The 12228-nt window shown below is 43.9% G+C and overlaps 1 protein-coding gene across 1 annotated transcript in view; it reads right to left on the bottom strand.

Moving 5' to 3' along the window:
• Nucleotides 1-12228, bottom strand: part of LOC309556068 (prostatic acid phosphatase-like) — a 161244-nt gene that overhangs the window by 99167 nt on the left and 49849 nt on the right. Inside the window, exon 4 of the mRNA XM_082258380.1 lies at nt 11186-11338. Within this exon, the coding sequence (XP_082114506.1) occupies nt 11186-11338 (153 nt within the window). The remainder of the gene's footprint in view (nt 1-11185; nt 11339-12228) is intronic.

Genomic DNA, 12228 nt, shown 5'->3' with positions numbered 1-12228 from the left:
GGTCCTCAAAAAGTGTCACTTAGTGATCGGTTTGTCCGTCGCAATCCCGATATAAGTCAATGATAGCCTCCATTACTAGTAAAAAAAAAATATAAAAAAATGTAAAATTCCATAAATCTATCCCATAGTTTGTAGACGCTATAACTTTTTCGCAATAACTATAACACGCTTATATGCTATATTATGTTATATGCTATAATGTTTGTTCAAACCCCTCAATATACGCTTATTGGGATTTTTTTTACCAAAAATATGTAGCAGAATGCATATTAGATTAGATTTTTACATTTTTTATTGAATATGTTTTACAGCAGAAAGTAAGAAATATTGTTTTTTTTTTTAATCAAAATTGTAATTTTTTTTTTGTTTATAGCGCAAAAAATCAAAACCGCAGGGGTGATAAAACACGACCAAAACAATAAACTCTATTTGTGGGAAAAAAAGGACATACATTTACAAAGTATTTGGGTACAGCGTCGCATGACCGCCCAATTGTCAGTCAAAGTAACGCAGTGCCATATCACAAAAAATGGACTGGTCATGTAGAGGGGGTAAACCTTCCGGAGCTGAAGTGGTTGGAGTTGAGGTGCCTGTAGCTAGGTAGAAGAAGCTGAGCCATAGTGGTCTAGTGCCCTGGCTTGTCATCTGTCCATTAGCAGAGTGAATAGGAGGGGGAGAAATGTACTGATCCTACATCTTTAGGCCTCATGCACACTGGACGTTTGTACAGCTGCTCTTAGGGGCGTCAGGCATTTTTTTTACAGCTTAAATACGTCTCCATGTTATTCAGTGGGTCCATAAACATATAGGCTTTTAGGAGCTGTAAGTGGCAAAGGCGTTTTCAAGCTGCAAAAAAAACCAGGGCCAGTGCGTTCTAGAGCAGCAGCGTTACAGCTGTAAAAATGCTGTATACGGCACTAAGCCGCGTCAATCGGTTTTAAGCTGTGGAAATTGGATTTGGGAGTGGAAAATAGAAGAGGGCAGAGAAGCGCTGCTAAACGCTAATGCGGCTAAACACTAATGTGGTTAAACACTCATTAACGCCAATACAAAATGCTTCTAAACCCATTTTTTACAGACAATTTTTTCTGCCGTCGCTACTGGCTTTGCAGCTCGTTTTTTAAAACAACCTGTGTGCACGAGGCCTTAAAGTTAAGAATCTCTGGACCATGGGCATAGGAGTAAGTTTAATGTACAACACTACATTTAATTTGCTTTGGTACAGGAAATAGATTTTTATATAGAGGTGGTCATAAAGTACACATAAATACATTTTAGATAAGAAAGAAAGGTATATTGCACTGTATGATTATATTTATTTATATCTCAATATATAGAAAATAATCCATGCAAATTTTCCAAAAAAATGCATAAAGCAAAGCTCCCACCATAAAAATGGACAGATCTGTCCTCAGAAACACAGATGACTTGAAATCACCCACACATCATACACACATGAAAGGGCATAACCCCCTGTTTCTTTGAATCTTAAAGCGGAGTTCCGGGCACAAAAACGATATTTTTTTTTTGTGCCCGTCCGCTAGTTCAGCCTAACCTGAAAAGGAATTAGATAGTTAGATTTTTTTTTTTTTAAAACTCACCTTGTAATTGATGATCGTAAATACTCACCTCAGGGTACTTCCTCCCTCGGAGCCGCGGCTCACCCCGTCACTTCCTGCGCTGCGATGATTCCTGGGAGCTAAACGTCATCGCTCCCAGGAATCAATGCGCCGGCCCCGGCCCCGCTCATCACTTCCGGGCGACGCCGCATTCCCCTGCTAAACAGCTTCTGGGCATGCCCAGAAGCTGTTTAGGAATGCGGCGCCACACCGGAAGTGACGAGAGGGGCCGGTGCGGCGCATTCTGGGAGAAGAAGACGCGGAAGAAGACGCAGAAGACGACCGCGCCGGCTTCAGCTGCCCACAAGAGAGATGGAAACACTGTGGAAGAAATTTTATAAGTAAGTATTTCTTCTAAAAGGTAAGTGCGAACCGGGACAGATCAGAGGCTAGGCATTGTGGAATGTGCTAGCCCTGACTGTCCCGGGGGTATGTTCATTAAAAAATGACATCTGTGCCAGGAACTCCGCTTTAAGGCCCTTTTTACGTAACCGTTCTGATCAGATCTGAATCCGAATTTTGGAAAGACCTGAACAGAAGCTCCATGTTCGTTTATGAGCAAGTGGGTGTAAATGGGGAGCACCGCACTGAAAAAAATGGCGCAGGTACATTTGTTTGTTTTGACATGAAGAAAGGCAAGCATTCTATGTAATATATAGCTCTTTTACTGCAAACAGCAATCGTCAATGCACATTTCAATGGCACACAAGTCCTCTTTGTCAAGACAGGCCTTGACAAAGAGGATATGAATGCCCTCAAAACTTGAACTGTACTGTTTTCGGTAAAAGAGCTTCAGGTTTCATGCAGTACTCACCTTTCTTTGTATTTAGCAGCACTACCATTGGATAAGAACCCGTAAATTTGAAAGTGAAAAGTTTGTTTGTTTTGTTTGTTTTTAGTTGCAATGTCAGCCAGTCCTAAAAGATGTGCACCTCAATGCACGTGCATGAACTTGCATGTGATAATGTAATCATAGTGCGGTTGAGCCCTTTATTAGTATTTCTGCTTTCTGTTTCAATATGTTTACTGGTTTAAAAAATAAACAAAAATAAAAAACAACAAAAGCAAGCTTGTAAATTGCCACCACAGGGGCTAAAAAAAATGGGTAAACATCACAAATGAGCAATAAAGATCATAGTCCTGCAAACCAAAGTGATATACAGTAAGTCTGAAATTATGAGATGATACTGAGACATAAAAACTGCAAAAATACCATGTCCCCAAAATCTACGTGCCGTAATGGGGGGGGGGGGGGGAGAGGAAGGGGGTAACTCAATCTTGGGAGCCTCAAAGGGAAAAATCAAACAAGGCCCTCGAACAGGTCAATTGAAGCGAGGGGAACCTATAAGAGATCAGTATATTTGTTTTCTAAGGCCCCTTTCGCACAGGCTTTCCGATCTGGTCCACCTATCAGTTTTGTCAGGCGGACCTGATTGGATGCTCCATGCATCTCTATGGATGTCAACGGTGACATTTTCGCTGAATCCTGCTGCTATCCGATTCGATGTGGTCTGTGAAACCCTATTTTCCATATGTCTGGAGGATCGGATGAAAATGGACAGGTGCTCCGTTTTCATCTGATCTCACATAGAGGGGAGCAGGGATCTGACAGGTCTGTCTCTGCACACAGAGCAGAGACGGACCTGTCACCCGCCTACTAAGCGGGGATCTGCGGATCGATCCCCGCTGAGCAAAACAGAGTCCGCCAGGCGGAAAGCCTGTGTGAAAGGAACCGAAGTGTGATTTTTTTTATTTATGCCCATGTACAGTATTTGTGGGGTTGTAAATATTGTATATATGATGTGGTATTTATTAATACACTGATGTTTGTTATGTTTAATCAAGGCACTTTATGTAAAACTCCAGCCAATAAATGTCAAATGCCGAGCTTCAAGTTGGTGTTTGCTTAAGGTTTATGTTTTTCCCTCTTGGAAATAAATCTGCTTTGCTGACTTACACCTTCTTTCCATTCAAAGAGCCATGTCATATAGATTAATCATTCTGTATTAAAAGGAAAAAAGGCTGATTCCAAGGTCCTCATACAGTAGTCCTACCTTCCAACAGCAATACGCTGTTTACATATGTTTGTGTTTTATTATAAAGGAGAACTCATCCTTTCAAGTTATACCTGAGCCATTTCTAACTTAGTTCTAAGGATCAGCAGCTGACTATTTTACCTGGACTAGATCAGCCAGAATATGATGCAGCTGTTCATGGCAACCAATCAGCTTCTAGATTTCATTTTCAATGCTTCACAGATCAAGCTGAGACTAGAAGCTGACTGGTCACTATGCAGAGCTGCTCCAGATTCTGCCTGCTCCATTGTTATACTCCTTAGTACTTCAATTTAGGGCAGTATTCACCCTGGGACAAATGCCCAAAAGACATGACTAGGGTAGTTCAGATCCCACCTGTTTAACCATATTACCTGGATCGGTACCCAACACCACCCCACTTTACCTTTAAATTACAACACTAACTCAGCATTGGGATTAAATGGCCGATTTAGCCTTTTATTAAACAAAACCATAAATAACAGAAAAACATAAAATAGTCAACCAATCCAGATCAAAGAATGGTTGCAGATCCTTGAGGATACCATCTCCCACAACTTTGGAGTCTGTGGTACCATTAAGTTAGGTTCTGTCCCCAGCTGCCAAACCACTGCCTCGAGGACTATCCTAACTGGCCACAGACCCCTACACTACCCGGTCGGTCTAGACTGAACCAAACCAGCCATAGGACTCCATACCTGAGATGGGTCCCACCATTTTATCGTTGGACACCATGTTTTGGACCCTCGTCAAGGACCCCAACCGCCACAGCAGCACAAGTGTGAAACCTTACACTTGTGCCCGCCGCCACACCCGGAAAGCCCTCTGGATACCATCATGTAATCCCAAGGCCCACAGATCAATACCCACCGCATTGAGATGCACTCCATCCCCTCTCAGGTACAACCATGTGTCCATCTCCAGCTCCAAATGTCTAACCACTAATCCACCATTCCTAGCAATGAATCTGCCCACCTCCTTATTCACCTTTATCTGGGCATTGGCCAACCTGGCCCCTCTCTATGCAGTGTGGGCCACCATATCTGACCATCCTTTGATCATGTCAGGAAAGGAAGACCTAAGTTGCAGGAAGTCCAGTTTCCCATCCCTAATCAGTTCCCTCATAAAACCTAGAATTAAGTCATTCCCACCAGCATGTAAGACCAAAACCTCCGGCGGTCTGTCCAGCCGGGCAAATCGGTGAACCTCAGGTAAGACCCTCTGCCAGAGTATCCCTGGCACCCCAATCCATCTAACAATGCCCTCCTCTCTTAAAAGCAACCTCCCAACTGCCGTCCACTGGGCGTAACCTCCCCCCTCTTTGTTCCCCAGAACACATAAGAGTGCCCCAGAATCCAGATGAGACACCGGAGAAATTCTGTAAAGACATAAAGATGACCATGCACCTACTGTACCGGAAGTTCCGGCAACAAACAACATAAATAATACAAAGAACGACAGGAAAAACAGACAGGAGGAAACACACCACCCATCACTGATAGACTACAGCAGGTGAGGCCGCACATATATTTTGTATCTCTTGGACTCCCACCTTTCTATTAGTTTCACCATTCCTTATTAAGACCCCACCGTGATGCCTCGGTGGCTGCCCTTATGTGGAAAGAATGGGAGGAACAATCTCCAGCAACCAACCACTCCTACGATAGACACTTACAGAAAACCGCAAGGAATTGAAACTTGAACAGAAATGAACCATCAGAGTGGATGAACAAGGCACCCTCCTCTCTGGGCCGCACATTCAGAAAATGTTCCATTGCTAAGACTGGACAAATCTGAGTGCTATTGCCCCTAAAAAAGTCAACCTGCACTCCCTTGCTTCTCTGGTCAGTCTTGGATCGCTTAATCAAGAGCTTTACCAATGATGCAGAACACATAGCATCCCCCACCAACATTCCCCCCAGAACTCTCCTAGATGGGCTAACCAGCTTGCTAATCCAGAAAGCACCAAAAAAAAAAAAAAAAAGGCCACTAAAAAAGCGGCCTGAAACAAAGTCACCTCAAAAGATGATGAACAAATTATAGGCAAACGGTCCAGCACTGAACTCAGGACTGAAAAGGAAACTGGTTGCCTAAAATCACAACTACACCGGTCTTAAGCTCCTGATGCAACACAAAAGACTTGGTAAAATGTGTGATACCCGCCAACTTAAATAAAAACTAAAATCCCGGCAATTGTTGATCTACCATGGATACTGATGTACCCTGCGTAAGATTATAGCAAACAAAATATAGCACCAAAGATGACAGGTCCACCCCAAAATCCTCCCCACCTACCTCCCCTAATAAAGAGAACCATTCCTTCCACTCTTTGAAATAGGATACCCCCTGTTGCCGCGCTGAGCGAATCCTGTATCGGTCCAGCGGTGACTCCAATGCAATCCTCCATAGATTCCGGGGACAAGGCCCCCCATGTTGCTCCGCCTCCGGTGCTAACACACGAAACTTGTCCCACTGAAAACGAGAAAAAATGTCTGCTAATTTGTTCGTAGCTCCCGGGATGTGAACAGCATAAATAAACCTATTCAATCGCAAACAACTCAAAACCAAGTAACGCAAGAGCCTAACCACTGGTGGGGAAGAAGCTGGGATGTTCTTAATTGCTAAAACCACGCCCATATGGGCACAATTGAATCACACTTTTTTGTTCTGAAAAGCCTCCTCACAAAGTTCTACTTTCCTCAAAAATCCAGAGCGTGCCACTCCTCAGCCCATGGCTCAGCACTCCAACGCACCTGAAAATAAGCCCCATATCCCGCTGAACAAGCCGCATCTGTGAACAGGATCAGATCCACATTGCTGACCGGACCCCACATTGCTGACCGGACCCTCCAGGCATAAAGAATGGCTGTTAAAAGATTCAAGAAAAATATCCCAAATATGCAGGTCAGCCTTGAGCCCCATGGAAAAGCCGCACATAATGGCCCGGGGGCCTTGATGCCAGATGAAGCTGCCAACAAACGCCTGCAGAAAATCCTGCCCATGGGAATAATTCTGCAAACAAAATTTAGATTACATAGCAGGTATTGTAGCTCCCGCAACTTAATCCTCCGTCTTCCGCATGCTTGTCCACTTCCGTTCACAGAACCAACAATTTATCCTTAGGCAATCTGCATTCCATGGCCACTGAATCGATGGTTATTCTGAGAAAAAACGAATTCTGTGGCCGGGCCCTCTGTCTTGTCTGGTGCAAAAGGCATGCCGAAACATTCCACAAGATGTTGCAATGTCCGCAGCAGGATCTCACAAGTCCTTGACTCCAGCAGTCCAATGCACAAAAAATCATCCAGATAGTGGATGACTGAGTCCACCCCCGAGACCCCCTTAACCGTCCACTCAAGGAACAAACTAAACTTTTCAAACAGGGCACACTAGATAGAACAACCCATTGACAAGCAACGACCTTCAAAGTCAGAACCTTGCCAACAGCATCCTAGCAAATGGAAACTCTGAGGATGGACTGGGAGCAGCCAGAATACCGATTCAAAATCAGATTTAGCCATGAGCGAGTTATGGCCATATCTATGTACCCAGGAAACAGCTACTTTGAATGATGTGTAGGTAATTGCACATTCCAGCAAGTTGATACCATCATTCACTGAGCCTCCTTTCGGATACGAGAGATCCAAAATTTTCCTGGCTCCTTCTTCGGAACTACGCCCAATGGGGAAACTACAAGCCGCGAAAGAGGCAGGAAAGGAAATGGGCCATTCATGCGACCCAAGGTCACTTTTTTCAGCAGCTTCTTTGACACAACCGATGGATTAAGGAGCGCCGAACATTTATTGGAAACGGGGGGCGGGGGGGACTCCCGCAACGTCATTCCAGATGCCCCCGCTGCCTCCAGGGTATCCATCTCCAGCTCCACATCCTCAAAGCTGCTGACTTCCACCTAAGAGCAGACCTCTGCCTGTCCGTGGGGCTGCTGTCCCCTGCCAGCCGACTGACTTCTTGTCCTTGACACTGCATGTGCTGCTCCTGTGCTGGGGCACCCTGAGGGTTTAAGAACCCGATGCAGCAACTCTGTCTCCCTCTGATGATGTCATCAGCCAGCGATGCCGACCTCTCCCCCCTTTTGGTCGCTTCTCTGGCAGCCCACACAGGCCCCGACTTGGACCTGTAGGCATTCCCCCTCGACTGGTGGGCTGCCCCAGCAGAGAAGCCGGATATCCCATGCCGCTGTTCTCCCGCAGAACGAGGGCCGCCAGCCGCACCCAGAGACAAGCCGGTGCCCGCTGTGCAGACTCTCCCTCGCTGAGCTGACATGCTAACCGGGTCATCGCCAGCAGTGCCAGCTGCCCACACCTGGGACTGGACTACAGATGAGGGGACCATGTCTGCAGCATGGTGAGCTTCTCTCTCTTGTGGGCTCTGCCTTCGATGGTTATTCCTCCCAGGACCACCACCCGCAGTAGCAGGCAATTGCTTAGCAGGTGGGCCTGGAGGGTCCTCTTGAATAAGGCGCACCAGAGGACAAGACATCCGAGCCCGCGTGGTGGCAGGCCCTGGCTGAGGGGGGTCCTGTCTGAACCCCTGGCAATGAAGCTGCTACCTGGCTCTGTATCTATTCAGGGCCATGTACAGCAGCAGCAGCTCTGAGCTGATTTAATAGAAGCTCCAACTCACTCATTCTTCACTCTCAACAGGCCCAAAATGCAGGAGATAGCCAGACAGATGTTTCTCCTATGATCTCCAGTCTGCAATTGAAGCCCCTTCACTCCTTCCCTCCAACTACTCTCCCCATCACCTTGTCTGCTCTGCCAATAAGGTAAGAGTCCTGACCTCTCATATCCCAGCAACTAATTTAACCCCCCTACTGCCTTCTTTTTCTTCCACCCTGTCATGTATGCCCTATGCTTATCATTTCCTTCAAGCTCCGGGCATGTCTGGCTGCTTGCGGTCCAGGAATTTGTTGCTGGATGCATACTATCTTTAGGCTCCATTCACACTGGAGCGTATCAATTTACTGGCATTTTTTGCAGCTTTTAACAAGATTTTTTTAAGCAGTTTAGAAGTGTATTAGAAGCATTTTATAGCTTCAGGCATTTTTGTTTAGCCAATAGAAAGCACTAGGGGAAGGAGAGGGAGAGGAAATTAGTGGTGGAGAGCTGCTATTTCAGCAGAAAAATGCTCGTGAAACTCACATCAGGCATTTCTATTGAAATCTATGGGGCCAAAAATGCTCGTAATCTGCCAAAAAGAAGCTTATGTACTTTTTTTTGAGCTTCAGGCATTTAGCTTCAGGTGACAGAACACTCAGATGTGAACAGGGGCCATTGAATTGAATCAGATTTGGTTTGTTGATTGTTTTAGAGCTACCAGCTTCAAGCAGAAAATAACTCAGGTGTTCAATCAATTTAAAAGAACCATATTTGAGCATGGGCAGGTATGGGGAAAGAATTATAGTCTTAGGCTTCTTTCACACGGCCGCTCCGGATTTCTTCTCCGCTCTGGTGCTTTTTTTTTTTTTTTTTTCACGGAGCATATGACATTTGTGTCATCCGCTCCGTGTGTCCTCATATCATCCCATCCGTTTGCGGATGATATGCGGACCTAATGTAAGTCTATGGCATTGCGGATGTCAGCGGATGACACCGCTGACATCCGATTTTCCTTCCTTTCCGTTTTTTGAACGGATGAAAAAATAGGGTTCTGTTCCGTTCCAAAAAACAGAACAGAACTGAAAGGAGGCAAATCGGATGTCAGCGGATGGTATTCCGCTGACATCCGCAATGCCATTGACTTACATTATGTCCGCAAATCATCCGCAAAAAAATAGGATGATTTGCGGACAAGCGGAGCGGGCGTGTGAAAGAGACCTTAAGGTGTCCATAGACTTTATTTGGTAGTCAGATGGGCAACCAAAGAGCAACACACTGCCAATTATTACTCCATTTATTTGAAAGCTCAGATTTGTTAATCATACGTGCTTATGCTAACAGAGTTGAGGGGATGCCCTGAGTACTGGCTTATCATGGTGAACTGTAGGATTTTTTTTTTAAACCTGATCTCATGTTCCCCCAAAATAGTTGTCAGACACTGGTGTCAATGTCAATCGAAAGACATGAGATTGTTGCCTGATAAAAATGTCAATATTCAAGCGGCCATTTAACCACAGGGTTCCTTTTATTCAATGTGACATCACCGAAAGAAGCGTAAATATACTTAAAGTGTTTGTTACCCCAACATTTCATATTCCTGATATGTGCCTGCTTGTATGTAAAAGTATCCTGTTCTCATTGTATTGCTTACTTTGTGTGAAATCCCTAGTGTTCCTGCCAGTCCCACTGCCTTCCTATTAAAAACGGACCACACTAAACTGGGGAACACACCGTGGGACTCAGCTTGCTATCCTCCAATGATCAGACTTGTCCAAACATGCCCCCCCCTACACAGCCATTCACTGGGAAGATCAGTGTGCTGTTGTTTCTCTTCCCCCAGACCTTATGCAGCTGAGAACAGAGCGAATGTGATCACTTACAAAAAAGGGGAAAAAAAGGTATTTATTATATTTTTATATCTACAAACAAGTCTTTTGCCTTTCATTTATATTTAAAACAGAATGGGTTGTTTTACAAGGTGATCGTTTACAATCACTTTCCAGGGGACCTGTGTATCAAAAATCTGCCACATCCCCGCACCCCAGCTGCTGAAAGTATTCAGATGAGTTACTCTCCTGCTGCTGTGGTCTTCACACCGACACATATGTCCTGTAATGGTGTACAAACCAGTGGGAGGAGTGGCAGCTGTTGGCAGGGGAGCAAATATTTGGCACACATGGAAGTGTAAAACCCTTGCAGTATCTGGAGATAGGAGAGTCAGGGATTTTTCAAAACATAGACCACTGTAAAGATAGGTATATTGACTTTTTTATTTTATTTTATATTAAGAGATGATTTAATGGATAAACCCTGTGGAACTCTATAACAACAGAAAGTCAAGTTGAGAATGACTACTTAAGTAAAACATTAGAGAGTTCAGCTATCTGCATTTGTGCTCATAGACAGCTTCCCTCACAGCGAAGTCCAGGGTAGCTTTGGTAACACAGGCAAACAGCTGAAGGGATCCAAAGGATGAGAAAGAAACACCCTCCAATGGAACTGGAGTACTCTGGTAGCAATCAGGGAGGTACTCCCCACTATGGTTGAATGTTTTCTGGAGAAGCTATGTGCTATTAGGCTCCGGCCTGGCTGACTGCACAACTGTTTGACAGTGAAGGGCATCTCACCTGACTGCAAGTGACTGCAGATTACTTGCCCAGCTCCCTCTTCCTCATCAGTTGTTGACTAAGAGAGGGAACAGAGAAATGTACCTTCCCTGAGTGTGCCCAGGAATTACGAGATTTGTAGAAGAAGTTAGAGGGTCATCTGAGCTTGGTGAGTAAATGGGAACTCCTTTACACTAGTTAAATCCTCTGCCAATGGCTCACTAGCAAAAGCAGTAAAGTGGGTGTAGGTAAAAACTATATTAAAGTTGATGTAAATCATTACTCACATTATCCTGTGCAGTAGGCATTGTATGAACAGGTATTGGTTGCCAGGTAATGTTAGATCTCCAGACTTGCCTGCCAGTGGGTGGGAACAAACCAGCAAGATTAGCCTGGGCACTCATTAATGTACGGTCCATATCTGTGCTTCTCACAAAAACCTATGGTACAAATATTTTATAATAATATTGTTATTATAATCATCATCTGTCTTAATAGTACACAAATATTCTACAGGAATATACAGACTATACAGTCTATACAATAAGCTACCAGAGTCATACTGACCTACATACACAACAGAGTCAGCTATAAGTAGAAGCCACTAAAAGGGAAACTTCAGGCAAAAAAAAGCAAACTAGATTAATAAATAAGGTGAATTCCCCCATTTTTTTAGATGCATTTATTGGCAGAAAAGCTTATGATCGACATCAGTTTTCAAAAATATCCTAAGGACCTGTATGGTCATAGCATGTTCAGGACAACACCCTTCTCCTTATTTATGTAGCATTAAATAGCATTATTGCAGTTGCAATATATAGGGCTCTGGCCAGAAGTGGGACCCATACAATGTATACAAAAGTGAAGTCTAATGTTCATACAGTTATTTGTGGGAGAGGAAAAACATGGGTGTGTTTTTAAAAGGGTGCTGTTAAATAGTAATAAACCTTATAGCCTCTACATTCCAGTCCAGGACCTAAACCCCCCAAAGCAACAGTAGAACACTCAGTCAGCTATATAACATTAGCTATCAGCAGCATACGGTGCATCTCATAAAATAAGAATATCATCAAAAAGTAAATAATTTCAGTAATTCATTTCAAAAAGTGAAACTCGTATTTTATATAGATGCATTACACGCAGAGGGATATATTTCAAGCATTTCTTTCTTTAATTTTGATGATTATGGCTTACAGCTTGTGAAAACCTAAAATTCAGTATCTCAGAAAATTAGAATATTACTGTACATAGAGTAAGACCAATTAAAAAAAAAAATAATTTACTACAAAAATGTTGGCTTACAGAAAAGTATGTCCTTATACAGTATAGT

The sequence above is a fragment of the Pelophylax lessonae genome (assembly GCF_965119305.1).
Source record: "Pelophylax lessonae genome assembly, chromosome: 5".
Taxonomy (NCBI): Eukaryota; Metazoa; Chordata; class Amphibia; order Anura; family Ranidae; genus Pelophylax; species Pelophylax lessonae.
The sequence above is the reverse complement of the archived record's forward strand: the minus strand, read 5'-3'. Positions and strand labels throughout refer to the sequence as shown.